Source organism: Drosophila hydei, unplaced genomic scaffold, assembly GCF_003285905.1.
Source record: "Drosophila hydei strain 15085-1641.00,03,60 unplaced genomic scaffold, DhydRS2 tig00008114-arrow-pilon, whole genome shotgun sequence".
In the NCBI taxonomy this organism is placed as follows: Eukaryota; Metazoa; Arthropoda; class Insecta; order Diptera; family Drosophilidae; genus Drosophila; species Drosophila hydei.
The window spans coordinates 9908722-9935485 of record NW_022045827.1 but is presented as its reverse complement, the minus strand read 5'-3'; the positions used below and the strand labels follow the sequence as shown (position 1 = coordinate 9935485).

The following is a 26764-nucleotide window of genomic DNA, read 5'->3' as shown; positions in this document are numbered from 1 at the left end:
TTTAATAAAACTTTGGCTGGCATGTAAAATTAATAAGGTAGGCCTTGACTTCTGACTCAATCGACTTTCGAACACCTTTCGAATGAGGCAATGGGGCTACCAGAATAGAACGTTTAGTTTCCCTCCCTTCGAACCTTTCGCTTCAACTGGCTTCTAAATTAATTCAAAATTTTTATTTTCCTTTGAATATTAATCTCAATCCATAAAATTTCATAAAAATGTGCGGAGGCGGTTGTGGCTGTGGTCCATGCGGAGGCTGTGGTCCCTGTGTGTTCATGTAGTCATTGGCCATGCTGTGACCACCTCCATTTGTCGAAAGCGGCATTCCCCACTGGGTGTTTATTAGCCTTCCACTGTATTATTCTTGAGCTTGGCGTGTCACAGCATGGCTGAAGAGCATCATTTGTCAACAGATTCTAATGAGATCCTTCCCTTCAAAGGCAGCGTATGTCCCACGCGCTACCTGAAAAGATCAGAGGAGCATATGCCTTGCGTGTGGTGTGCGCCGTGCAAGGCTCATTGCTACAACACCCCACCCAAGTGCGGTTGCTAAGGGCCTACGCACTTCGCGTCTGTACGGAGTAATCTTTAAGGAAAATTAAATAATTTAATACCAACTCCAATCCTCCTAGTTCTATTTTAACTGTCGACAATTAAGTGGCAATATCGTGAGTATCTGATTTTTGTAATATAAAAGATCGGCTTTCCGTTGAACAGTTCCCCCAGAAAAAGCAACTCAGGACGAAGCATTGCGACGCGTCGCGAAGAAACATTTACAAAGGTCGTCTCGAGTTAAATATGCAAACCTGTAGAGGAAGCGAGGCCAGACAGACGGACTCCAGGTGTTTGATTGTAGTTGTGAAAGTTTGGGGCTCTAATCAATTTGGAAGCAAGTTGGACCTACAAGGATGATAGAAAGCTTTTGAGTTTGAGCATACTTTCGGGACGCTTCGAATATAAAACCATTGCCGTAAAGCATGGTAAATACACTAAGCAAAACTCCTATATATCGAGTGCCCCGACTCGGTATATTTAAAAAGAAGTTGGCCAGAATTCGAGTACGCGAAAATTATACAACCGGAACGAAAAAATGCAAAGCTAGCTCAATGGTGAATTTTAATTTAAGTATTAAATTCTAAATCTTCAGTCTTACACACAACTTGTTGCCTTTGAAATAATAAATTTTGGTATTGACAAAAATATGTTTTCTTCTGCTTAAGCTAGAATTGCATTTTGAAGCCTTGATTCGTCTTCAGGCTCATCAACGTTATGATTCTATCTATCTAGTATTTTGAGAATGCAGTCGTCAGGTCAGATGAGCAGGTAACTCAGCTGTCGCGGAGCTTCTCAGGCTGCCTAATCTCTATAAACCAGAATGCGAGTTTATCCCTGCCTTCATTTACAAAAAGGCGTAACACTTTCTGCTTAAGCAACTTGTGTAAAGTTATATATAACATGTAATGCACCCTATTTTATATGGAAATACAGCTTGTTCCGCTAACTCTAATATACCAAATCCACAAAATTTCCCATTCAAATTTATATATGAATGAATTACCTGGTTCAGTTCCGCCTTTACCACGTTTTAATTTCATTTTCTACGCTAATTGTCTAATTTTCAGAATAAATCGTATAAAGCCGTTGGGCTCTAGCCATATCTATTTACTTTTTTAGTGGAGCCTTTACAATGAAATTTGCAGCTGTGCTTTTCGCCTTGGGATTATTTGGGCTAGCCTTAGGCTCAAAGGATCGTAAGGATTTTATAGATTTAGCTGAAAGATGGCTGATTTGCATTTAAATTTCAGCTGTTTGTGATGAGACGCCTGGTTTTGCGGGTCAGTGTAGAGCGTTGGCATTTTATTGGACATACTATCCTGCGGAGAACGAATGCAGACTATTTAAGTATGGAGGATGTCAGGGAAATGGCAATAGTTTCTTAAATCAGGAAGCGTGCGAAGAAAAATGCAAAACGTAGGAGAGTTGCATAATGAACTAAAATGAAATATGTTCGATTAGATCATTGGTTGAATCTTTAGAGTTATTGCTTAAATATAATAAAATGGTGTCTGCAAAAAGAAATGTGCATCCGCCTGGAATCGACAGGCGGACAGACAGGTAAACGGACTGGATTAGACGCGATTGTTGATCCAGAAGAAGAATATTTCAGTTCATGGGGTTTTCTAGCATACCTTAATTCGTTTTTCCATGACCTAGGGTATACAAGTTAAAAGCCCTAAGCAGGCCATGAATTCAAAGTTCAGTTGATTTTGAAATTTTATGGAACGAGGCTGTGAGGCTTACTCGAATAAGTCATTAGTTCTCTTCCGTTCGATCAATTCACTTCAACTAGCTTCTAAATTTAAAAAGAAATTTATTTCTTGAGAAAACATCATCGTCAAAACTAGGTTTCACGAAAATGTGCGGAGGCGGCTGTGGAGGTTGTGGACCATGCGGAGGATGTGGCCCGTGCAGTCATTGGCCATGCTGTGGACCGCACAGTCCACCTTGCGGTGCGCCATCACCCATCCCATGTTCGCCTGCTCCAGGCGTGTGCTGCCCGCCGTTGCCCGAAGGCGGCATTCCTGATCCACGCGTTTGGAATTGTTGGAATACACCACCCACCTATCCATGTAAGTAGGCGTACCTGCTATTCGGTAAGGGGAAATTATTTCATCGCAGACAAAAGCTCGTGCCTCTGGCGTGCTGATACACCCTGTGTCTAGTGTGCGCCACGCAAAGCTCCCGAGACTGCGCTGATTAAATTAATCTAAAACTTTTATTTTAGGTGGATTTTAAACATCGTGAAAGCGTCAATAGTGTGGGTGCTGTCTGTGTATATATAATATAATATATATATATATATAAACAGCAAAAAAAGCAAATCCATGTAGGCATCGATGGATGTGTTTGTGAAACTTCTGGTTTTAAAAGGTTTGGAAGCAAGTTGGAAGAAGACTGAATTTTAAATTGTGAAATTAGAAAAGTAATTTTGACTCGGAACTTTGGCAAATTATATTTGGAACACCATAAAAATATTTGTTTTAGTTTCCGGGACTTTTAAACTAAACTAAACTATAAATAAACTATAAATAATCCATTTCCCATTTGAATTACACAAATAAGACAATCTGAAATAAAAACCGTCATATTTAGAAAGAAATTATTTTCGTTATCGATAACTTGACGATAAGAAATTTGGAATTTAAGGTCGATTTTAGTATTTTTTCTTTGCTTTCGTATTCGAAAGTTCTGGTCGCACTCAAAAACATCATTAATGACTAATGTATGGTTGACTAATGCTGTAATCAATTATTGCATTATGATATTTTTCAGCATTACAAATGGTCTATGATAAAATGACCCAATTGAAACTGTAAAAGGGCAGTTACACGCAATCTTTATTGAATGGGTGTAAGATATAATTATATATACATATATATATGTAATGTAAATATTCATACGTTTTTAAAGAATATTGAATGGATAGGTGCTTATAACTGAAGTTCTGTACAATTGTATGCGTCATTAAAACTAAAAATATTCGCTTAGAGATAAAATCTATATAAAATGTTTTGTAACTTTAAGATCTATTTCCTGGCCGTGTCCCTTGCATCTTGCTCCGTTTCCAATTCTAAGATGACATTTGTCAAAATCTTTTTCGCCTGTATCTGCAGATCACGATCCAGGCGCTTAATGCTCTGTATAATGAAATTGCCATAATGAAACAATTCATTGGGCTCCGGATTGCTTCGCTCGGCAGATGCTGCAATGCTATTGACATTGGCAATCGAGAGTCCACTTTCATTTAGAGTTCGTCTCTTCTTGGGAAGTGGGGATGGTTCTGAGTCGATAGCAGCATATGTGGTATCCGGTGAGTTCTTTAAGGCTGTATTTTCTATTGCAGATGGTTTAAATTCCTCCTCTTCCTCCTCTATAGCAACATGCGGGCTTTGAACATCGTGTGGATTGAAGGACTCTTCTGTATGAAAGCTGCTTTCATCCATCATTTCCATTTTCTGCAAAAAGAAATTAAATTTAAGTTTGTGTAGTATCAATGTGCACATATAAAAACACTTGCTCACTTACGCTTATGTTGCCATTCATAGAGCTATTTAAGGATAGCCTGGAGGGAGGTATTTGCAATATGAATTCCATTTTGGATTTGTTTTTCCAATCAAGTAGCGAGCTTTTCTGGTGCATATACTTGTAGTACGATTTAAGGTTGTTCCATTTTCTGCATACATCAGCTGCGAAAAAGCAATACAATTAAACTTAATTCCATTAACAATTATGTTAATATACTTGCTTTGCACAACATGAACTGCTGGGTTGAATTTAATGTTTATGTCGTCCGTCAATTTTTGCCAGAAATCGTTTTTTAGGTGTCTCAATTTGTAGAGCGGACTCGCTGGATTCCATAGATATTCCGCAGCTCGAACGTTTTCAATAATAAACTCTGTTATTTCATCGGTAAACACTGTCTCCATTTTTGATCCGATTTCTTCTTTATTTATTCTCAGCTCCGTTTGCTGTCCACAAAATTTGTTGGCGTTCAACATCTTCATAATTACAATAAAATAAAAGAGGGAAAGAATATGTGTGAAAAGGTCAGCTGCATTTGCTTTGGGATTTATAGCGTTAACTGGCATGGTCATACTTGTATGGATTTAAATGGTTGACAGTATTTTTATTTTTTTAAGAAATGGGTATTGTACATGTTTAAATAAGTAATTTAATGGATATATAAATAAATAAATATATTTATTAGAATTGCAATTTCTACTTTATCTAAATTTTATTTTATGTAATTTGCTGCATTTTTGTAAGTGTTCTTACCTTATGTGTGTGTATTAAATAAATATGTATATAGGTACAATTTCGGTGTTTTATGTTTCACGCTATATATTTCTTAGCTGGACCCTATTAATTTAGCTTAAACACGAAATATGTTGGTGTTTAGCTTGTTCATAAAATTATTAATTACAGAAACTATTGATTACAGATAATTATAGAAACTATTGAAGCATTTCTACCGTTGGTTAGTATGGTCACACTATTTGTAATGACAAATAAGCGAATTGCAGTTGGCCTTAACCGCATTTTATGGAGGACATTTATCATACTTTTATATATATTTAGCTAATTAATTTAATATAATTTGAAATAATAAATATGTATATATTTTGTAATATTGAAGAATGCTTTATTTATATACCGCCTCTACAGAATGGTTCAAAGTGGAAGGTAATTTCCATTATTTAAACAAAAAATTTAAAATTATAAAAAAAATTTATGTATATATAGTAGGCCTTAACGTGTGCCTGCCTGTCGGATTTCAGATTTTCTTCATAAGGCTATGAGCCTTTGAATTAATTACACTACAGCATTTCTCTGTATTTCGAACCTTTCTTTCGGCCAAATTTTTTTCAAAATTCAAAATTTTAGTTTTTTTTATTATTAAATTTAGCTAAGTGAGTTAAAAATTGTTTGAATAGATCTTGATCATTATTTCCTTTTAATATTTTTTAATATGCAGAAAGTACAAATTTAGGATGTGCAGTCCATGTTGCGGACCTTTTGAGGTAAGACCCTTGGTGTCATTGTGTGTGTCTGACCCAGTCAGATATAGCTCGTATCGGTCTGGACACGTTAAAAATCTGATTGCTTCTCCTCAATAGCCCAGGGGCTGTCGCAGTCGCGAGCTGCGGTGTGGCATTTTATACACATCTTGCGATTGCGTGAAGCGGAATGGTTTGCAGGACAAGTGCCCACGAGCTGCATGCCAAGGTCGCCCGCCTTGCATGTGCTTCCCGTTCCCCACCTGCGGACCGGCATCGTTCCCGTTGCGGTATGCCAATATGACGATGGGTGTCAACAACAAACGCATGAGGTGTGCAGCGACTGCTGCGACTTGTGCGGGAGGCGGTGGATTACCGCGTGCTTGTGGCGGCTGTTCTGGTTTGTTCTTGCCCAGATTGGATCTAACCTGATACCCAAATATCCACTAATATATTAATACCTAAATTTCCAGGCTGTTAATTTTCAGACCTTTGTATTACCTGGATATCCGATGCCATCTTCTCTTTCGCATCGTTGAAAGCTCACAGCTATAACATGAATGAAGGTCTGCGCATTGGGTGCTGTCATAGTCGTTCTCGTCTGCCTGAGTATTGTTGTTTTTAAAATTAATTCAAAAATTCGGCTCAAATTCAAATTCACCCCACGTATTGACCATTTCAATATTAGAATATATTTATAATTATAATTAATATTGCTTTAGGTTTGAGCGGCCAACATTACTTGTGAAACACGCAATTATTGTTCGGTGTTAAATTTATAATTCAAATGGTCGTATAAACTACGCAATAAAGAAAGATTCGAAATGCATATTTTAAATGTTTAAAATTTCCGTACGATACGTATAATGTGCCAAAATGGGACACACATCCCATTTAAATTAACGGTGTAACCAGTCGAAAACTACTTTTTGACGGTATGACCGCGCGCGGTCATTTTATTTTTCGTTAAGTAGTATGCAATATTAATGTGTCGTTGAGTCAGCTGAAAAGTGCTACCCAGCAAAAGTTTCGTTCAGGAAACATGGGCGCGAAGACGTTTAAATTTAAATTTAAATCTACAAAGAAGTAAACGAAGGTTATATTTAATTGAAATACGAATGAAAATTAAACAATTAAAACCTATTTTATATATCATTGAAATGTCAACAATTTATTTTGATGCAGGATTGGCATTAACTTAAATAGCGTTTATAGATTTATTAGAATTATCAATTATATACAGTGATTAAATACTAATTCGTGTTCCAATTTGCGTTCGTTTTTTTTTCTGTTCGGTTAGGTTAATGCTTACAGCTAATGGATGGAATGCTTTAAGTTTTCTACATAAAACAACGTGGGGCGTTCGTCGGCTAAGATAATCTCGTCTTTAAAAATATTTTTTATGCAAACTTAAAACTACGTTGCGAATCTGAGTTAAAGGGAGTGTGAAGGGGCGTGAAGAGGCGACTGCAGTACGGTCATTACATGGCCGTCTCCAGGGGCTGGCTGTGACTGCGTCCGTTGGTATGAAGAGGCGCCAGGCCGCCGTCGCCGACCTCGCTATCAAAATCCGTCTCGAGCAGCGCCTCCGACTTGGAGCGATGATAGGGATTGGCAGTGGCCAGCGCTGTGGGTGATGTGGGCGACGTGGGCGACGTAGGCGACGCCTCCTGCGAGGCCGTTTGGTAAACAGTCTTTGGGCGTGTCGCGTGCACAACGGGCACAGCCGGCGGCTTGGTCAGCGGCTTGGCCAGCGGTCCGGGCGTACGATAATGTGATGTGGGCGCCTTGCTGCTGCGCACGGCCGTATAGTAGGAGTCCGGACGCCGCATATCAGCCGGCGACGGCTGCTGCGGCACGGCGGGTGCTGGCCGATAGAGCGACGACTCCGTGGAGAAGTTGAACTGGTCCAGCTTTTGATCAAAGGGCAACGAATCGCCGCTGCTGCGTTGTGGCATGAAGCTGCTGTGCGAGCTGCGCTGATATTCCGGCAAGTTCTGCTTCAGCTCGCTCAGGAAAGCCAAGCCTGGCTGGCCACGCCTACCGCCTACGCTGCTGCTGCCGCCCGTGTCCGGTCGCAATGGCAACGTGCTGGCATTGCCATAGTAATCAGAGCCCACCTCCTCGGCCTCTGCGTCCGTCTGATGAATGATCGGCGTATCCTCGGCGACGCTAGTGCTGATGGAATTGGCTCGAGTGCCGCCGCCATAGGTCGAATTATCACGGAAGCCCTCGTTCCGATAGCTCAGCTCAAAGGCATCCGGCTGCAGAGCGGCGGCAGCGGCAGCCGCTGCCCGAGCACGATGCGAGCTGCCCTTCGATATGGTGGCCACCTTATGTGGCTGCTCCTGGGCAGCTGATCCGGGACGCAGGGCATTCTGATTGACATACTCGTTGTAGTGCGGCTTCTGCTCGTAGCCCTCATAGCTGCCCGCCTCTGAGCTGAGCACGCTCTTGTCCATCGAGTCGATGGAGCCGTTGGCCACCATCTGCTTGTAGTCCTGGCTCTTGGACAGCGTGCCATTGCTGGACATGTTCTGAGGCGGGAAACAAACGAAACAAAGCAAAAACGAAACGAAAAAACGAAAGGAAAACTCAACTCAAGATGCAACTCAAAAGGATTTCAATAATAAAGAAAATCATACGTAATTGGGGCGACGACGCAGCGAGCCCTGCGGATCGATGCTGTTCAGGCTGCGCAAGCTCTGGCGGATGCTGTTGCGTCGCTGCAGGCGCTGCACATGGCGATGCTTGGACTTGGCGAACCAGCAGAAGGCAACCAGAATCAGCAGAATGATGGCCAGCACAAAGGCCGAGATAATACTTATGGCAAAGATGTCCGCGCGCCACGACAACGGATCAATGATGACCTAAGGGAGGCATTTATATGGTTATCTATAGAGGAGCTACTTTTGGTCGACTTACCCTCGGATCCATTTCACAGATGAAGCCACGCTCCTTGCTGCAGTCCTCCACGTCGATCTCGCCAAAGACAAAGCTCGTGCAGCGCTCGATGTGATTGTAGTCCTGTATCCAGACCTTCTCCGGATACTTGAGGTGCCGCATCTGGCTCTGCAGGTACTTCCACAGCGTGATCTTGTCGGTGCGCAGGAAGGGCATCGTTGAGTTCTCCGAGCGACAGAAGTCGCGCGCCTCATGGAACGTCATCGGCGCGCCCACATAGATGAAGCAGGTGTCGTGCACCAAGGCCCAGCCCGGCGGGCACTTGCCATCCAAAATAGTCTCGTTGTTCATTTGGAAGGGCACCGCCAGCACCTCCAGCAGCATGGGATCATCTAATACACAACGTTTGAAACTCTTTCGACCAAAAAGTAATAACCAAGGTAGTTACCATATTTATCCCTAATGCGCGACTGCACCGAGATGGTATTGTTGTAGCTCCAGTAATTGTGACGCGCATCGATCTTGGAGCTCCACGTTTCGAAGGTCCTTAAGCGAAAGTCAACGAGAATTGAGTTTAGTCGGGAATTCTAATCGGGTATTGCGTGTGCAATGCTTACCTGTTTTCATAATCAAAGCTCATACTACGTGTGGAGGAGTACAGAGGAGGAGAGAGAGGTAAGAGACAAGAAAGAAATATAAATAGGGTTTTTATAGAGAAATACTAAGATCTGATTAAGTTTTTAATATTAAATAGAACATTTCCTGTCATCAACAACAAGCGAACATGGAGTTCTTTATGTGGTTGTTCCTAGTCCTAGCTCCTAGTTCCACCTTCTAGATGTCCTAGATATCTCAAGAGATGTAAGTAACTGAGCTAAGAGACTAAGGACTAAGGACTAAGGACTAAGGACTAAGGACTAAGGACTAAGGACTAAGGACTAAGGACTAAGGACTAAGGACTAAGGACTAAGGACTAAGGACTAAGGACTAAGGACTAAGGACTAAGGACTAAGGACTAAGGACTAAGGACTAAGGACTAAGGACTAAGGACTAAGGACTAAGGACTAAGGACTAAGGACTAAGGACTAAGGACTAAGGACTAAGGACTAAGGACTAAGGACTAAGGACTAAGGACTAAGGACTAAGGACTAAGGACTAAGGACTAAGGACTAAGGACTAAGGACTAAGGACTAAGGACTAAGGACTAAGGACTAAGGACTAAGGACTAAGGACTAAGGACTAAGGACTAAGGACTAAGGACTAAGGACTAAGGACTAAGGACTAAGGACTAAGGACTAAGGACTAAGGACTAAGAACTAAGGACTAAGGACTAAGGACTAAGAACTAAGGACTAAGGACTAAGAACTAAGGACAAATGACTAAGGACAAATGACTAGGGAATAATGAAGTTTAGGCTTCATATATTTTCAGACTAGATATTGTGAGCCTTAACTAGCCAGAGTCTTAAAGCTGATAGGGAACGCATTCCTTTTTCTATTATAGTAATCAAGACTAGACCTAGACCGAGTTCTTTTGCAACTCAAGAGAGGCGTGTGCAGTAAGCTTATTGAATAGATAGCCACGAAAACTTTTCAAACATAAAACAGTTCCCCCAATTTAGTGAACACTCACATGGAGTTATTGACAGTCAGCAGCTCGTAGTCGTTCTCGTAGTTCTCGAATATATTGTCCACATATTGCTGGCCTGCAGTGCCTGCCACAATGGTGGCGCGAGACATCCAGTTGGTGGCCACGTTTCTAAGCATGAAATGAGTTGAGAAATCATTTTCATTTCAGGCACAAATTAGTTACCTGTAGAAGCCGTTGTGGGCCGTCGTCTGATAGATCTGCAGTCGGACTTTCTCGAAACCGGACACTTCCATGATGCGACCACCCACATTGCTGTGGACGTAGTTGTTGCTGAAGTTGGAGACGACCTGGCAGAGTCGAATGACCTCCTCATAACCAGCCATGTTCTGGGCAAAGTAGTTGCGGTAGAGCTCGACTTCCTGATAGGGCGACGATTGGCGGCCCTCCACGTACAAGGCCGGACGATTGCGATTCCGCATGAACAGATTGTGATGCACAAAGCCACGCAACGATGTTGCAGTGCCGCGCGAGTCGGCACGTATGCGTAGACCGCCTTGATTCTCCAACAGCAAGTTGTTCTATAGAATGTTTTACAAGCCGAGGTCAGTAAGTTTCTAAGGAAGAGCGGGATCTTTGGGGTAACATACCATAAAGTAGAGAGAGTTCATGTTCTGCACGTCGAGATTGAGCGCCGAGGCGCAGGTGGAGAAATTGCCGTAAAGCTGCTTACAATTCCTCTCAATGCGATTGCCTATCAGAGTGAGCGTTGGCGTCACTTCTCCAGCTGAGGCGTAGTTAACGGCGCCCTTCATAGCACCCGAAATGTGGGAGTCTGTTATGTTGTGCAGGGCATCGCGATCTGCGTGAGAGGCGAAAGGTTAGACAAATACTTCAACCTAAGCCGGGTGGACTTACATTGGCCCAGAGTGGAGATGGGCACCGTGACGACCTCTGCTATGAAGCCATGAGTCTCCGGAGCTCCACTGGCGACCAGCTGAAGACTCAGCGTGGGACCCTTTGTCTTGAAGAAGGAGCGTTGGTTGCCCGTGTCCGATTCGATTTTGCCCAAATACGTAGCTGTCACATTATAGATGTCCCCGTCGTAAAGCCTAATGAAATCGGTGCGTCCGTAGAGCTTGGAGTGATTGAACAGGTTCGACTGCAGCAGGCGGAAGCCAATTGGCTTGGCCCGAAAGGCGGAGGTAAAGATCTTGACACAGTTGACGGGATTATTGTCGTACTTATAGTAGACCAGCATGCGCTCCTCGATGGTCAGCACCTTCTGCGGATCACAGATGTCGACCAGCGAGAAGAGCTTGTAGGGCAGATCCAGCTGCTTGAGCGGCGTGAAGCTGGACTCGTCGCTGTCACGACCCTCGCCACTAAGCGAGACAATGCTGATGCCCGTGCCGAGAGTCTTGTTGATGCTCAGATGATTCAGGTTGAGCTTGCCGCTGGGCGCGATCAAATTGATGCCGTGATTCGCAGAGTTCTCAATGCTGACCGAGCTGATGCTGGGATTCTTGTGTATGGCCTGTATGGCCGCTGCCTTGTGATTGTGCAGGATGCCGGCCTGCTCGATGCGCACAAACTCGAGTTGGCTCTCGCGCTGCAGCGCCTGGCCGTGAGAGCGAGTGTTGTGCAGACGATGCTCGTATTGGATCTCCTCGAACTTGGAGTTGGCGAAGCGTATGCCGCCCCAGTAGACATCGTCATCGGCGAGGCCATTGCAGCTGACAAAGACGAAGGCATCGTCCCAGCGGCACTCGTGACGATGCCCGTAGAGCTGGCCATTGAGGCGCTCGGCACAGTCCTCCATGCGCTCCTCATCGCCACGACACTCCAGCGGCTGCACCCAGGACCAGATGCGCGTCAGCGAATTGGTATGGAACTCAATGCGCCTGTCGTGGCCATAGTAAACGTTGAGTGGATCGAAGCCCAGCTCACGGCAAACGACCTGCGCATTGCGCTCCGTGAAGCGACCATCGCATATGGGCACCCACTGCAGTGTCGTGTGATTGAAGTACTCGAGGAAGCCCTCGTTCAGATCAGTCAAGCCGTCCGACTCGCCAGTGCAGTTGCTGGCGCTGGTGCAGAGCCGGATGGAGTCGAAGTCTGTGAGCGCAGCGCTCATGTCCTCCAGAGCTCGCTTGTGCGGCGGCGCCGCCACCAGAGACTCCTTTGTGGCATTCCTGAACGGACGCATCACAATCGGTGACTCCTTATAGCCAATGGCCATCAGCGTGCCCAGCACGAGTATGCCCACATTCGGCTCAAACTCGAGCGTCACTCCGTGCTGTATAGTCAGAGTAGTGTCCGGCATCACGGTGATATCCGAGGCTATATAGTAGGGCACATTTTGCTTGGGCAGCGTGAGATCGCGATAGACGCGCCCGCCCCGGTACGTGGCCAGGTTAGACTCCTCGTTGAGCGGTGCCACCACCGAAACACTGGCGTCGTAGCTGTCCTCAATGAGGAAGGGCTGATAGATCACATCAGCATGATCGTTCCAGTTGTCGAAGTCAAAGATCTTCGACTCGATGTAGCTCACATCCTGACTGCCCCACCAGTTCTCCTGGGCATAGAAGTAGTTATTCAGGCGAGCCGATCTCACGCCCGCCACCAGATTGTATTCCATCTCGTTGTTAGCTATGAGATTTCTGTACAGCCGAATGTTCTGCACACCGTCGAGCCGTATGACCGAGCTGGGCAGCTGGTGCTGTTTGGGTATGCGTCGAGCAGCTCTCATGTACTGCCGGTAGTCCGCTATCATGGTCATTATCTGATTGCCCTTGAAGGTGTTGTACTCAATGGAGGCTGGCACTTGGCCAATGATCTCACTCAAGCTGTCCGCCTTGAAGAGCAGCACGAACTTGTTGTTGTTCGCCTCGAAGCGATTGTTATCGAAGCGCAAGCGTTTCTCCATGCCATCTAGAGAGATGAGTGCGCCCGGGCAGCTATTCTCCCGGAAGACGTTCGAGGTGATATTGAACACCGCATAATGTCCATAGATGCCGATGTGGAAGTTGCGGTTGCGCTGCCAGGTGCTGTTCCCGAAGTAAATCGAGTGCGTGAAGTTCTCATTGTACTGCCAGACGTAGGGCAGCGCCACCTGGAAGCCGCCGTGAGCATTCTGCTCCACCGTGCTGTCCTGCAGCACATAGTGGAAGAGGTTATTGGAGGAGCGCAGATCCTTGGACAGCTGCCGAATGCCATAGCCGTTCTGACTGATAAGCGAGCTGTTGATGTGCAAAGTGACCTCCGAGAGATTGCTGGAGATGACATCCCAGAAGGGAGCCTTGATCAAAATGGCCTCCCGCTCATTGTAGCTCAGCTCCGAGTTGATAAGCTTGATCGACTCGTTCGCCTTGCGCAGGTAGTACTCCCCATTATCGCCTATGTAGCGATTGTAGTAGTAACCCGTGATGCCACGCAGATTCTTCTGTATCTTAGTCGACCGTATGGTGAGCGTGGGCACCGGGCCGCTAACAATGCGATTCCTGATGTTCTGCACGGGCGCCGTCACCGTGGACAGCATGAGAACGGCTCCACCCAGGGCGTGCAGGCCACTCTCATAGTAGATGATAATGCCATAGCTGCTGCTGGTAGCTGGGAAGACGTTGAGGTCCCGCTTCACCTGCCACAGGTCGCTGCGCACGTTCTCCGTGCGGGCGTTCAATATGCTGATGCTCTCCGTGGACAGATTGTGTATGGGATTGAGCAGCTGTATGCCGATGACATAGCCCGCCGGGCATTGCACCACAATCTTGCGACTGATTGACTGGCCGAGCAGCTCCTCGGTGCGTATGTACTTGTGCTCAAAGGTGCCCAGATCGATGTTTGCCGTCTCATGGGGCAGCAGGTAGGGGTCGTAGTCTGTGTCGTAGGAATTGAAGTCGCGCGCCATGTTGAACCAGCCGCCAATCTCCTTCTGGTCCAGCGATGCGATGACTGCATCATGGGAGATCCCACTGCCCAGATTATCCTTGATAATCGAGCCGGAGATGCGAAAGTCGAGCTGCTTCAAGCTGATGCCGCTGCCGCGATTACCCGAGAACTCAGAGTTCTTGATGTTGTTCACCGACTTCCCAGCATAGATGTCCGCATAGATGATGCCCAGTCCGTCCTGCAAGTTGTTGACGACGCGCACATTCTCCAGATTGTGGCGCGCATGATCCATTTGCACCGCCGGCCTGAACGAGTTGGTGGTGTAGTCGAAGAGACCCGCCTTCTCTACGGTCACGTACTGCAAGTCAGCTCGCTCGGCCAGCATGCTGAAGCGCACGCCCGCCCAGGCGCCCTCGTAGCAGCGCAGGCCCACGTCATTCTCATGGCTGCAGCTGTTCTCGAAGTCGTATTCGGCGCGACACTTGGTCACGTCGCGGTCGTGCGGCGTGCAGCGCACGTTGGCCAGCAGCACGTCCTCAGAGGTGCCAGCATTGGGCAGCTGGGAGCGCAGCAGGCGCCAGTCCTGCGGGTTGAGCGAGTAGCCCAGCTGATGGCAGACGAGTGCCGCGTTCAGCACATTCCAGCCGTAGTCGCAGACGGTGCCCCAGCGGCCCCTGACGTACACCTGCAAGCGACCCTCATGCGCCCCTGCGCCGCCCACCAAGCGCACCGGCACTCGAGGCACCGCGTCCACGGGCAGCACCTCCGTCTCCATGTCAATGGCCTCCGTTTCGCTGTCCAGATCAATGGTCTCCGTATCGTTGCCTATGATGGTTTCGCGCTTCAGTGTGAAGAGTATGTCGTCGGGTCGCCGTCCACGCGCCTCCAGCTTGCCCGCCACCATCATGCCCACACTCGGCTCGAAGCGCAGCGTGGTGCCTGGCTGGAGAATGAGCTTGCCGCCGGGACGTATATTGATGTCCTTGGCCACGGTATAGGTGCCCGCCGGCACCATGTCCTGGCCGTCCACCTCGCCGCCAATCACGTCGCTGCCCTCATGAAAGAATCGTGGCACAACTGTGGAGACGGTAATCATGGCCGTGGAGCCCGGGTTGGAGCTGTGCAGCAAATAGGGTATATAGTTGATCTTGGCCAGGTTGTAGCGATCGTTGCGATGAAAGAGCCTGGCATAGATGCGACTCTCGTCGGTGTGGCCCAGCCAATTGCAGGTGGCATTGATGATCTGGCTCTGGTCCGTTAGCTGTGAGCCAATCTCATAGGCCGAGTCCAGATTGTGCAGTATGTTGCGGAAAATGTCCACATTGCTGGAGCCGACCACAACCGGCGCAGCGACGCGAGATCGCGGATTCAAGCGGCCGGCGCCGTCGCTGCCCTCGCTGCCCGCCACAAGCGGCCCGAAGGCCTCCGTGATGTTGTTGCTCCGCACAAAGTTGCGCGTGAAGAGAATATACTGCACCTCCGCGCGGCTGTAGGGCGACAGGGCCAGGGAGACGACGTGGAGTCCGCTGTTGCGCATGAAGTAGTTGCTCTGAATGAGCAGCTTGACGGGCAGATAGTTGAACTCCTGGAAGATGTAGTCGTTGTTCACATAGATGCAGCCATAAGCTCCATACCGAAACATGTTGTACTCTATGCGGCCCTGCAGATTGAGAGCTGGACTCAGGTAGATGGCGTTCGCCTGACTGTACTTGAACATGTTGTGGCCCAGCTGGAGCTGCATGTTGGGCTGCCCATTGGCCGTGGCCTGGTAGCACGACTCGATGAAGATGTCATTCTGCTGGCTGCCATTGAAGCTGTTGCCCGTTATGTTCACCCAGATGGGCCGACAGTAGTTGCCATGAAAGACACCCGTCTCGAGGTTGCCGGCAATCTGCGAGTACTCCACCACGCTGGTCTGATTGAAGGGTATGTACTCGACGCGCTCCACGTCTGTGGTGTGATTCAGCCAGGTGGCCAGGCCATAGCCACGATTCGAGCTGATTGCCGAACGGGAGACGTTGCGATTGCCGCCATAGTAGGTGATGTTCACGCCTGCGCCATTGTTGAAGCTAATGTTGCTGCTGGTGATGTTGACGTCGCCTGCACCGCTGGTCACATGGACGCCCGCCACGTGGCCGTTGCCCGAGACGGAGCTGGCGTGGACGTGCAGCTTGGAGCGTATATTGTCAATGGCCACGCCACGTCCGCCATTGTCCTCCACTGTGGACTGCGACACGCGCAGATCGTAGGCCACCGAATCGCCTGAGGTAATGCGAAAATAGCCGTTCAGCTCCCTGCGCGCGTCGGCTCTGATGCGCACGAACATCTTCTCCCTGGTGCTGGTCACACTCTGTGGCCGCGTAAAGTTCCTGGCCTGCCAGACGAACAGCAGGCGATCGTTGCTGGAGGCGCCGTCGAATATCTCCACGCTGGCCGTCTCGTTCTGCTGCAGCACAAAGTGCTCGAAGTGCAGCGTGAGATAATAGCCGGGTCGCGTGAAGAAATACTTGCCACACTCCTTGGCCGAGCCGGCGTAGTACTTCTGTGTGAAGGACAGGGAGATCGGGTAGGTCTGTCCCGAGGTCGTGGGCAGCGTGCAGAAATCGTAGATGCTGGCGCGGTCTGTGCGCTCTGTGCCGCGCAGATCGTGGCCCACGTACTTGATGCCGTCGGCAGCATTGTCCATCACCGAACAGCCTTCCAGGTGCACCAGGCCCTGGCTGGAGTTGACGAAGATGCCAATGCCATTGCTCTTGCGCACCGTAACGTTCTGCAGCTGAAAGCCTGCCCAGGGTCGCGTGCTATTGAAGCCCGTGTACGCCGAGTGGCTGATGACCACGTGCTCCATCTGCGGCGGCAATCCCTGCACTTCCAGCGCCGACTTGGCACTGAAGCCAGCCCCATTGCCCGCCCGTATGATGTCCACGTATTTGAGACGCGATTCCGATAGCGCTGCATAGACGGTGTTATCCCTGCCCAGACTCTTGGTCGACGGCGCATTGTCAAAGTACACGCCGCGCCAGTGAGCCAGCGGCTCTGAATGCACCGCCAGGCACTGAATGCCCAAGTCATTGTGGTAGTCACAGGAGCCAGCGCCCATTTGCCGTGAACTCCAGGCGCAGTCCAGCAGACTGTTCTCTCCGCCCTGGCATTTCGGCTGCTCATAGAGCAAACGCGGATAGTAGCCAGCCGTGCGTTCCACCCAGTTCCAGAAGCGACCTCCTCTGTAGCCCAGCTGCTTGCAGGCGACTGTGTAGTCCGCGAGGGTCCAGCTGCAAATATAATTTAATTAGCATTGGGTAAAAAAATGAGGAAGAAGTTTCAAAATACTTTTAAGTTAGATGTAAGGCCAAGAAAGAATTGTCCTCTTTGCTGACTTTAACAGGTATAACATTCAGTCATCAACCTTTAGCTAATTGTGATTAGCTTTCAATTAGCCCATTTAAGCACTCATTTCATTTTTGATATCCCCAACTAAGCAACGACCCTATAGCTAATGACAATGTTGACTCACTTTCTGGAATTGGAGCACACAGAACGCCAGGCGCCTTTGTGGAACAGCTGAAGTCGTCCTTCCACAGGCGTGGGTCCATCTACCAGACGTATGCCCTTCTCCTGATCATCTGGCAGTTCCATTTTGTAGTTGGCAGCATTGCTCTGGGATTTGAGTATAATGCGTGAGGAGGGAGTGCCCTGTAAAGGATAAGAATTGAGAGATAAATACATATATAAAGACTATACTATAAAAAAATATATATAAAACAAAATAAAAATAAATGCATTAATGTTTATAATTATTGTTAATTTTAAGTTTTAAATTTTAAATTAAGGATTTAATTCAATAAATTGAATGCATTTTAAATTTATGAATTATATAAATGTATATACATATATATAATATAAAGAGATTGAAGAGTCTATACATATTTGGCAAAATATATATATATAAAAATATAAATTATATATTTATAAAATATATAAATATAATTATGAAAATAATTTATAGAAGTTATGTAAGTTTCCAAAAATAATATATAAATATAAAAGATATTGTAGATTTGGAAATAAACTATATTAAAGTCAATCAAAATACTTAAAGCTCTTCACCAATACACTAACAACTTATTCAAGTTGGTTTAATTAATAAAGAACTATAATATAAGTATGAAATTTATATATATAGATATAGATAGAGATAAATTATAAAACTAAAAATAAAGTCTCCATTTAGAAAGACATAAAATCTACTCTCATTATAATTGTAAAATCATAAAAAAGTATCTTGAGCTCAATCTCCATACTTAAACCTCTTCAGCAATACACTGAAAATAATAACTCAATCATGTTTATTTAATTATCTACTATAAAGTTTTTAGCTGAGTATTTCTAACACACTCTAAGTGATCTCTCGCTATTGTAGAACAATAATTAGAATTGTAGAATGTGTGTGAAATGCAAATGGGACGTGAAAGGCCATGGAAATGGAAATGAAAATGGAAATGGCAAGAGAGTTGTGTGTGAAGAGGTGTTTGAAACACTTTTCCACATTTCTAGCCACATTTTGCTTTGCCTGCAATTTTCGTATAATTATTGTGGAGTGTGAAGATTTTCGAATTATCTTTGCCTCGTTTCACTGCAGCGTTTGGCCTTTCACATCAACATTTTTTGTGGCTTTTGCTTCTGTTTTTCTCTTTTTCAATTAAGGCGATTTTCTCGCCCGTTGACCTTCGTTTGCCATAGTAAGACATCTGTCAAGATCTTGGATATATATATATATACATATGTTTTCTACAGTTAATTAACACCTATGCGTTGAGCATGATATTGTTGACGATTGAGAGGACGGTAACGATGATCATGATGACGATGCTGATGATGATCATATTGATGCTGATGCTGATGTTGATGCTTGGAGCAACGCCCACAGAAGCAATTGAGAAATCAGCAAACTATTTTATTTAATTAAAGCCAGACAAGACCGAAACTCTGACAGGTCAAGAGATGAACCAGATGATTCACAGCTAATTTGCATGGAAAATTAGTGAAATAATACGAGAAAAATTAATAATAGCAAGTCGAAGCTCAAATAGCCTTTTGACTATAAGGGTTTATAAGTGATATAGGGAAAGCGTATAAATAGAGAGTGATTTATAATAAATGGGGTAGATTTTATATGTTTATGCTGAAGAAAACAGAAGTTTTTGATTCTTAAAATATAATATCTTTAATATAAAAAATAATAAAATATTATTATATTATATATAATATTCCAAAAATATCTTAACTTCTAAGACTGCATTCTTTAATGATTATTTCCTCAAAGAAATTCTTTTATTCTAAATTTTCTTAATGTCAAATTATATTAAGATATATTTAAAGGCAGAAACTTGCTTTCAGAATAAGTAAGCTTCAACTTTTCAGTAAGAACTAAGAATTAATATCTGATATCTATAATGATATCTGGCTTAAGGAAAATACGTTTCATTATTGATTACCTAACCCAATGAAATAATTCTTGGTATCTGTCTTTAATACCTCCGAAGTCAGTTCTCTAAATGGGTAGCAGCAAGCGCGATGAAGTCAAGAGGCCCCTTCGTAAGAGCATAATTAAGCTTTGCACTTATTTTTGTTAATTTTTTTGGCAGCTTAGCTCAGAGCTGGATCGATGCGTGGTCAAAGGCGAGCTAATTTGCCCATTTCCAGTGTAATACAAATGTCAATTATGGCTCGCGACGTCGCGTTCACTTAAATCTAATTAACCCCTAATGACCTCCTGACCGCTGATTAAGTGACAGAGTTGAGCGGAAGGGCTCCGGGGCGGCGTGTCGGGGCGGACATGCAAAGTGAATGCAACAGCAAGCGAAGCAAAGAGTTGACTCTTTGAAGTCGTCGGTAATTGTTATTGTAATTGGAATCGTGCCACGATTCATTGAGGAAGTGAACTTGCTTTGACCCATTTATAGCCGAAAACAGCTCGAGAGACGCATGCGCCGACGCCCTAACCTACGACCACAATCAATACCCTCCATTCAGTGTACCCCATAGAGCACAACTGAGCTGAAAGAGACTTCATATCTTTCATTTTCAATCCACGTATCACAATCTTATCAGCTGCAAATGTCAACAAAAAAGTATACGAAACTCTAGACGCTTATCTCCCATTAACGTTACTCACCTGTTGCCTGATAGCAACAGGTGCCTGTGCCAGCATTTAATCATTCGCAACAGTTAAATGGGGTGAAATGCGAAGTTTCGCCTGAATAAATCTCAAAATACCCTTTGATGATTCATTAACATTTGTATTTATATGAAATAGATGAAAGACTATAAATACAAGAATTTTTTTATTAATATAAAATGTAAAAAAATATATGAAAATTTATCATTTAATTCCAATGTTTATGCTGAGTTTTTTTTATTATTTTTGTAAGTTTTTTTATTTCATTTTATTTTTTTTCTTTTTATTTTGTTAATTTTTATTTTGTTCTAAGAAGATATGAAATAAGACTGATTTTATTCTTGAAACAAATTTGATAGAAAGTTGTAAGTATAAAGATACTTTAATATAATGTTTTAACAAAATATATATTTTTATATCAGTTTTAAATGTACCCCAAAAAAACTATAAATATATATAACTATGCCAGAAATTAGTTATAAGCCTAAACGAAGTATAGTTCTTTAAATATATTTACTTAAATATATTTTATATTTTATCCATATATTTCACGTCAACTGATATGAGAGTTGTATATACCCACTTTACTGCCATCTACAGGGTATTTGTGTATGACCAAAACTATCGCATAACTGACATAGCAAGGTTGAAAGTGCTATAATACCATAGGGTATGTAGCTACTTGATATACCCTCACTAGCTGCTCAACACAGATTGTGACCTAATCCAACTGTATTTCCTGTCTCATATCTATATCATAATATTTCATACCGAACTATTCAATGACTCTTATATACCCATTGCAACTCAGACTATAGGGTATTTGTTAGTGCACGTCCTCTCTTACTTACCACAGCTTGCAGCACGCCGCGCACTTTGAGTCCTTTGGTGGGTGCAAACTCCACCGTGACGCCCGGCTCGATGGTCAAACGGGCGCCGCGCACCACCTCGAGGTCTTCGCGTGCCAGGTACGGGCTCTCGCTGAGCCGCAAAATACGCTCGCTGAGTATCTCGCCGCCGGGCAACTCCGTGTAGGAGTTGCTCGATGATGTCAGCAGCAGCGCCGGCGTCGACGGCGGCGCCGCAGTGGCGTCGACGCCGTGGCGCGTCGCTGGCAGCAGCTGTGTGGCGCCATCGAGACTGGCGAATTCGATATCGTTGTCGTTCTCTATGTCCTGTGGCAGCTCTACTGATTCTCGCTCGGAGTGGGCTGGCACAGCTTGGCCCTGTCTAAGCTGTTGTTGTTGTGCGCGACCCAGTTGGCAGGACAACAGCAGCAGCAGGAGTATTGTGCATATGTTAGTCCATTTGCTGCCAATGGGCGGGCATTTGTTGTGTTTGCTTTCGTTGCTGTTGCTGCTGCAAGTTTGTTTATGTTGTTGCAGCAACTTTGTTTTATGGCGTTGCAGCGTCATTTGTGCATTGTTTTCTTTGATCGACTTTAATTACACAATCTTATTAAAGTTATTTTTATGTTTTTTTTTTTTATATTTTACTTATATATTAGACATGTTTCTTATATGTTGGCAGTTGAATTGTTGTTGAAGAGCTAAAGATGCGAGAAATTTAAATTATTAAACAAATTTTAATATTTAATGCTTTTTATTCATTTTAAATATGTGTTTTAAATATTAAATATTATTTGTATTATTATATTTTTTATTATTTTTTTTATTATTAAATATATTTCTAAATTGCAATTTGTTTTAAATTATATTCAGTTATGTTTGCTTTTTATTTATTATTTTATTTTATTTTATTTTATTTTATTTGTATTATATATATCAAACATTCCAATAGATATATACATTTCTTAAGTATATTTTTTTATTTTTTAAATGAACTTAATTTATTTAAAGCATTTCTATTTATATATATTCAGTTTTCAGTTGCACTTAGAATCATTTTATTTAATGCATTCAAATTTTTTTAAGAGATTTGTTCAACTTTATTTTTGACACATTTTTCGGTTTTATCTTATTTCACATTTTCTTTCTTATATTTTTCACACCGCTTTTCTCATGTTTTTCACTTTAATTTAGCGTTTGTTAAAATTTGTTGTTAATTTATTTCCTAATAAAATCCCAATACATGGAGTTTCATGCTGTTTCATAGACTCAAGTCTTGGGCATTGTTACCAATCTCTGATAAGCCACCACAAACTGGCCCTAAAAGCCAGCACACACACACTCACACGCACACAGAGCCACAACTTGACAACGTTTCAAAACCAAAACACACAAATACCAATACAACACCAACACGCACACAGTGGGTCGTCCCCACCCGCTTTAACACACGAATGCCAAACAAAAGAATATATGTATACATGTATATCTATGTATGTGTATAAGAAACATACACGAAAACACGTCCATACGCAAAGAACCGTTAGCAGCGACTGAGCGGGTTACTTGCATTTAGTATTATGACGAGTATTGAAGAGCAACAACAACAACAAGAAGGTGAAGAAGAAGCACAGCAACGAAAGCCACAACAACATGTAAAGCAGTTGAGGAGCTGCCTTTGTTGTTGCTGTTGCTGCAAACTAACTGTAAATGTGTAGGCATTTCATTCATGGCGTGAGCGCGAGAGAGCGCAAGCCCTACACAGGCAGCAGCAAGAGAGTGATAGAGAGAGAGAGAGTGGGAGATTGGGGATAGCAAATGGGAGAGGGCGGCCGAATAATAGCGTCGCACGCACCGCAAAAGGTAGTTGTTATGTTGTTGTTATTTTCCGTGGGCTACGTGTGCGTAGACAAGTAAAAAGAAAAGAAAGACGGAAAGAAAGAAAGAAAGCATTTTCAACGGCCAGAGTTTTCTTGGCATTTTGGGTGCCCCAACCAAGAACATGTAAGGTTTTTAAGGTTTTTATTTATGTTGCGTATGCAAAGCAGCTTTTTCGTGTTCTACCTCGAAACTGTTCTTAAGCTGCGGGCGCGGCTCATGCACTGAGCGAAAGTGTTGCAAGTGAGACAAAGTATACAAATCCGAATTTGGTATGAGAATATTAATAAATATTTGATCATTTAAAAGTTAAAAAAATTAAAAATTAAAAAAATTATTATTAATTAATTATTATTAAGATTTTACAATACCTATTTAAATAAAGATATATATATTCATATTTATATTTATATAAGCATATAATTTTATTAATTTAAATATTTTTTCTGCTCTCAGAGTTTAAAAAAGTATTTTATATTTTTTTAAATTCGTATAAAAACTTATTGAAAGAGAATAAAAAGTAACTTTTGACCTCATAAGAAAGAATCTCAGCCATTTTTTTTAAATGTAGATATAGAAAGAAACTGAGTAGTGTAAGCCAAAAAATACGAGCAATAAAATGTTGTTCGATAAGAAACTACTTATTATATATACATATATGACTATAATCGGCAACTTCCTTTCAGATATTTGTGCTCTACACTAAACAAAAAAGCAGAAAGTTCAATCTAACAATAATTATTTGTTTAACTTTATACATTTATTAAAAATTTTTCCCAGTGTACGAGCGAGTATCTTGGGGCATATGCCTTATTATCGATGTATCTGTGACTCAGCTGCGAGCTATTCGAACTAACTTTTGTTGCTGTGGTTGTTGCTGTTGCTGCTGTTGTTGTTGGTATGAGTTCAGCTTTAAAGTGCATTCAAAAGTTTATTGTCTGCCTTTTTATGGGTTTATTAACTTTGTTGTTTGGCATTTTGCGTATGCCTCGGCATGCATGCCACTGCGATAAGTGGCTAAAAGCGTTGACTAAACTCCTTAATAGACGCCTTTGTTGCCTTTGAGTGTGTCTATCGCACTCAAGCATATTATATATAAGTGATATCAATTTTCGTGCATTGAAATATCGTTTTTTATTGTCAACAAATAATTTGCAAAGTTACTTTTAAGCGGTTTTCGTTTAGTTGATTAGATAATTGGGGCTACGAACGTATATATTATCGAAGATAGGAAATATAGATACGGATGGGTCGATCTTTATTTTATATACACTTTCAAAAATTCTTAAGCAAGAAGATATTTTATATAATAATAATAAATATTTGTAGTTAAAGAGTGTATATATATATATATATACGAAGAAGGGTACAACAATAATATTACTACTAAAAATACTAGTATTTAATATCAAAAATACTCTTACTAAAGATAACTAATACTATCTAAGTTACTTTTAAAAATACTACGATAAGTTTACGTTAATAAAACTATTTTATATTAAAATTATTGAAAATTGTATTCAAATTTCTACTACTTTTCTACTTTTACAAAATACTACTTTTTCAAAATTCTAATAACAAAAGTACCTACTACTACAGATACTTCTACTACTTAATCGAATCCACTGTTAATTTGCTTCCATTTTAACGAGTTGAAAACTTATTATTCTATGCGTTACACATTTCGCAATGCAATTATATTGCCCACTATATAAATAGGAAGATTTGCTATCTGCTTTAATGTTTGGCATAGAGAAAGAGAAATTAGCAAAACAATTTATTTTTAACTGGGACAATAAACTCGAAATTGTGGTAATTTATGCAGGTAATTGAGCGAGTTTTCACATGCAAATAAAAGCAAGCAAACATAAATACTGTAGATATATGTATATATATACATCTGAATTGTATAACAATGCTTTGTATATACTTTAAATAATTTGATTATCATTTTAACATTTGAACAAATTTACTCAACTGCTGATGCTTTATCTAAGTCTGAGCTTCTGGGTTATGTGTATTGAGATAGTTCATTGAAATACTATCCATAGTTGACTGGAGAAATTATATAAAGTGATTTGATAACTGTACCTTCTTCAATTCACATGGCTTGTTAACTACATTTAATTAGCTGTTTTCAATACTCAATCTTTTAACAAAAAAACAAGATATTTATATATTCCCATCTATAAGAGAAAATAATCCATCTAATCAGAATAATTTGTGATTATAATCAAATCTCTGAAGTTTTAATCAAGCCGTGACTTTTAATTTTAACTCATTTAACTAATTAAAAATTCTTAAAACTTTCAGTTTGACCTAAATTCTGTATTCAGTTAACATTTTAATACGCTCTAAATACGTTTCTCTTCTCTTTTAGAGCTGCGCCATAAATATTGTAGAACGTATACTTAATATAATTATGGCTTCTCTTGGATTTTCGCTGCATTTCTGCTTCTTTCCAATATCTCGAGCATAATTAAGGAATTTTAATGGGTTCTAGACACAGCAAATGGGCGTGCAAATAGCAACAAATAGTTCATTCATTAGTTGTTAACGATCTGAGTCATCTCTAGTTGTCTTTCCTGTGCCGGCTTTACGTTAGATGAGCTCGTAGTATGCAGTATTTGCGAATGACTAATACCTGCCCACTTATTAGATTATAATACAGTCTCTCACTCTCTCTCTCTGTCTCTTGTTACTTTTACTTGAAGAGCCCAAGTCTGTCGCTCTCTCTCCCTCTCTTATTCACTCTCTCATTGAAAAATGGCCAAAACGTTTTATCATTCTGCTGTCGTTTTATCTGCAAAATCCACCTGTGCTGGCCAGAGAGCCCTATCAATAAACCTTATATGTATGTATAGATACGCACTTCCTTTTACGCGCTAATTAACCAACACTAGCACAACTGAGAGCCATACAAAGTATGCGGTAACGCGTCATCAGTTCAATCCCAATGGGAAGTGAGTAACAAAAGTTGGTAATGTAATGCCAGGTAAAACGGAAGTGCACGAGAATGTGGAACCAAGCAAAGCAGCAGCAGAGGCAGTGGCAGCGTTGGCGGCAGCAATTGCAGTTAGCTGCGCTGCTTGCGTCGCAGTTGCTGTTGCGGCTGGCTGGGCGCATGCAGTTGGCGGCGACTGTTGAGTTTATTGGCCACAAGAAATAGCGATAGTACGAATTGTTGTTGTTGCTGTGGCAATTAGGCATTCATGAAAGCGTGCAGCAACACTCAAATCGGATACAGATTCGGAGTCAGATTCGGATTCGGATTCGGATTGTGTTTCGTAGTAGTCGAAATCTTTACGCGCCGCTGCAATATTTTCGCACTAATGAGCTTTGCTTTACGGTTTCTTCACGCCATGCCATGCCATCATCAAAGTGTTCTAATTACAAACAAAAATTATGAAAATGTATCTTCAAGCTCTTTTTCAAAAAGCCAACTGTGAAGCTGCTTGCACACACACACTCGCACATACTCGCACACACTCGTGTATCTGTGTTGGCCTTTGTGTGGCTTTTGGTTAGAGTCGTCATTGGTGGTATTGGTGTATTTGGTAATAGTCGACGCACAAACACAACCTCACTTTTTTCGCTACTCTTTTCTTTTGTTTGCTCGCAATGCAATTTCCAACACTTTACGCACTTGTTGCATTTACCGTTAGCTTTTTTGTTATGTTTTGCGTATTGATTCGCATTATTTTGACTAACAAAACGACGCTTTCTGTTGGCTTTAAGGCGCGGTCATTGGCGATCACACTTACACACACAAACACACATAGACACACAGACGCGCTCTTCCACTTGTATATGTGACAACAGAGAGAGAAACAAAAAAAGCACCGTTGAGATCAAAATTTGCTTGCGTTTTAGCGCGCACACGTCTGCTCGGCCGCGTCGTCGGACACCTTCTGAGCGCG

The 26764-nt window shown here is 42.8% G+C and overlaps 5 protein-coding genes across 7 annotated transcripts; 3 read left to right on the top strand and 2 right to left on the bottom strand.

Annotated features, from left to right (window-relative positions):
• Positions 1-104: 104 nt before the first annotated feature.
• On the top strand, positions 105-668 carry LOC111599529 (male-specific sperm protein Mst84Da-like). The gene is made up of 2 exons (XM_023315183.1): positions 105-267; positions 441-668. Exons 1-2 carry the CDS (start codon positions 219-221, stop codon positions 551-553), a joined length of 162 nt encoding a protein of 53 aa, XP_023170951.1. The 5' UTR covers positions 105-218; the 3' UTR covers positions 554-668.
• A 1638-nt stretch (positions 669-2306) lies between these two features.
• Positions 2307-3033, top strand: LOC111599528 (male-specific sperm protein Mst84Db-like). Its single transcript, XM_023315182.2, has 2 exons — positions 2307-2630; positions 2786-3033. Exons 1-2 carry the CDS (start codon positions 2417-2419, stop codon positions 2794-2796), a joined length of 225 nt encoding a protein of 74 aa, XP_023170950.2. The 5' UTR covers positions 2307-2416; the 3' UTR covers positions 2797-3033.
• A 434-nt stretch (positions 3034-3467) lies between these two features.
• LOC111599527 lies at positions 3468-4597 on the bottom strand. Its single transcript, XM_023315181.2, has 3 exons — positions 4307-4597; positions 4087-4247; positions 3468-4016 (listed from the first exon to the last, which is right to left on the bottom strand). Exons 1-3 carry the CDS (start codon positions 4563-4565, stop codon positions 3588-3590), a joined length of 849 nt encoding a protein of 282 aa, XP_023170949.2. The 5' UTR covers positions 4566-4597; the 3' UTR covers positions 3468-3587.
• A 747-nt stretch (positions 4598-5344) lies between these two features.
• LOC111599526 lies at positions 5345-6175 on the top strand. Its single transcript, XM_023315180.2, has 4 exons — positions 5345-5471; positions 5537-5582; positions 5679-5958; positions 6032-6175. Exons 2-4 carry the CDS (start codon positions 5553-5555, stop codon positions 6037-6039), a joined length of 318 nt encoding a protein of 105 aa, XP_023170948.1. The 5' UTR covers positions 5345-5471; positions 5537-5552; the 3' UTR covers positions 6040-6175.
• Positions 6176-6745: 570 nt separating this feature from the next.
• Positions 6746-26683, bottom strand: LOC111599525 (protein bark beetle). 3 transcript variants are annotated; one of them, XM_030224504.1, is made up of 12 exons: positions 26491-26683; positions 20970-21667; positions 17455-17633; positions 10968-17212; positions 10700-10911; positions 10275-10630; positions 10095-10220; positions 9080-9103; positions 8911-9008; positions 8484-8854; positions 8204-8428; positions 6746-8095 (listed from the first exon to the last, which is right to left on the bottom strand). In XM_030224504.1, exons 2-12 carry the CDS (start codon positions 21531-21533, stop codon positions 7040-7042), a joined length of 9456 nt encoding a protein of 3151 aa, XP_030080364.1. In that variant the 5' UTR covers positions 21534-21667; positions 26491-26683; the 3' UTR covers positions 6746-7039. The 3 variants fall into 3 exon arrangements, with proteins under 3 accessions (XP_030080364.1, XP_030080363.1, XP_030080365.1); XM_030224503.1 differs by having other exon boundaries at positions 26504-26683; XM_030224505.1 differs by lacking the exon at positions 26491-26683 and adding an exon at positions 22481-22522.
• Positions 26684-26764: the final 81 nt, after the last annotated feature.

Excerpts from the sequence above, each read along its gene's own strand:
- LOC111599529 (XM_023315183.1), top strand. The coding sequence starts at position 219 with ATGTGCGGAGGCGGTTGTGGCTGTGGTCCATGCGGAGGCTGTGGTCCC. Across the intron at positions 268-440 it reads ATGCGGAGGCTGTGGTCCCT|GCAGCGTATGTCCCACGCGC; the intron begins GTGTGTTCATGT and ends TTCCCTTCAAAG.
- LOC111599528 (XM_023315182.2), top strand. The coding sequence starts at position 2,417 with ATGTGCGGAGGCGGCTGTGGAGGTTGTGGACCATGCGGAGGATGTGGC.
- LOC111599527 (XM_023315181.2), bottom strand. The coding sequence starts at position 4,565 with ATGAAGATGTTGAACGCCAACAAATTTTGTGGACAGCAAACGGAGCTG. Across the intron at positions 4,248-4,306 it reads AGCAGTTCATGTTGTGCAAA|CTGATGTATGCAGAAAATGG; the intron begins GCAAGTATATTA and ends GCTTTTTCGCAG. Across the intron at positions 4,017-4,086 it reads CTATGAATGGCAACATAAGC|AAAATGGAAATGATGGATGA; the intron begins GTAAGTGAGCAA and ends TTCTTTTTGCAG.
- LOC111599526 (XM_023315180.2), top strand. The coding sequence starts at position 5,553 with ATGTGCAGTCCATGTTGCGGACCTTTTGAG. Across the intron at positions 5,583-5,678 it reads CATGTTGCGGACCTTTTGAG|CCCAGGGGCTGTCGCAGTCG; the intron begins GTAAGACCCTTG and ends TCTCCTCAATAG.
- LOC111599525 (XM_030224504.1), bottom strand. The coding sequence starts at position 21,533 with ATGACGCTGCAACGCCATAAAACAAAGTTGCTGCAACAACATAAACAA. Across the intron at positions 9,009-9,079 it reads AGCTTTGATTATGAAAACAG|GACCTTCGAAACGTGGAGCT; the intron begins GTAAGCATTGCA and ends CTTTCGCTTAAG. Across the intron at positions 8,096-8,203 it reads TGCGTCGTCGCCCCAATTAC|AACATGTCCAGCAATGGCAC; the intron begins GTATGATTTTCT and ends TTCCCGCCTCAG.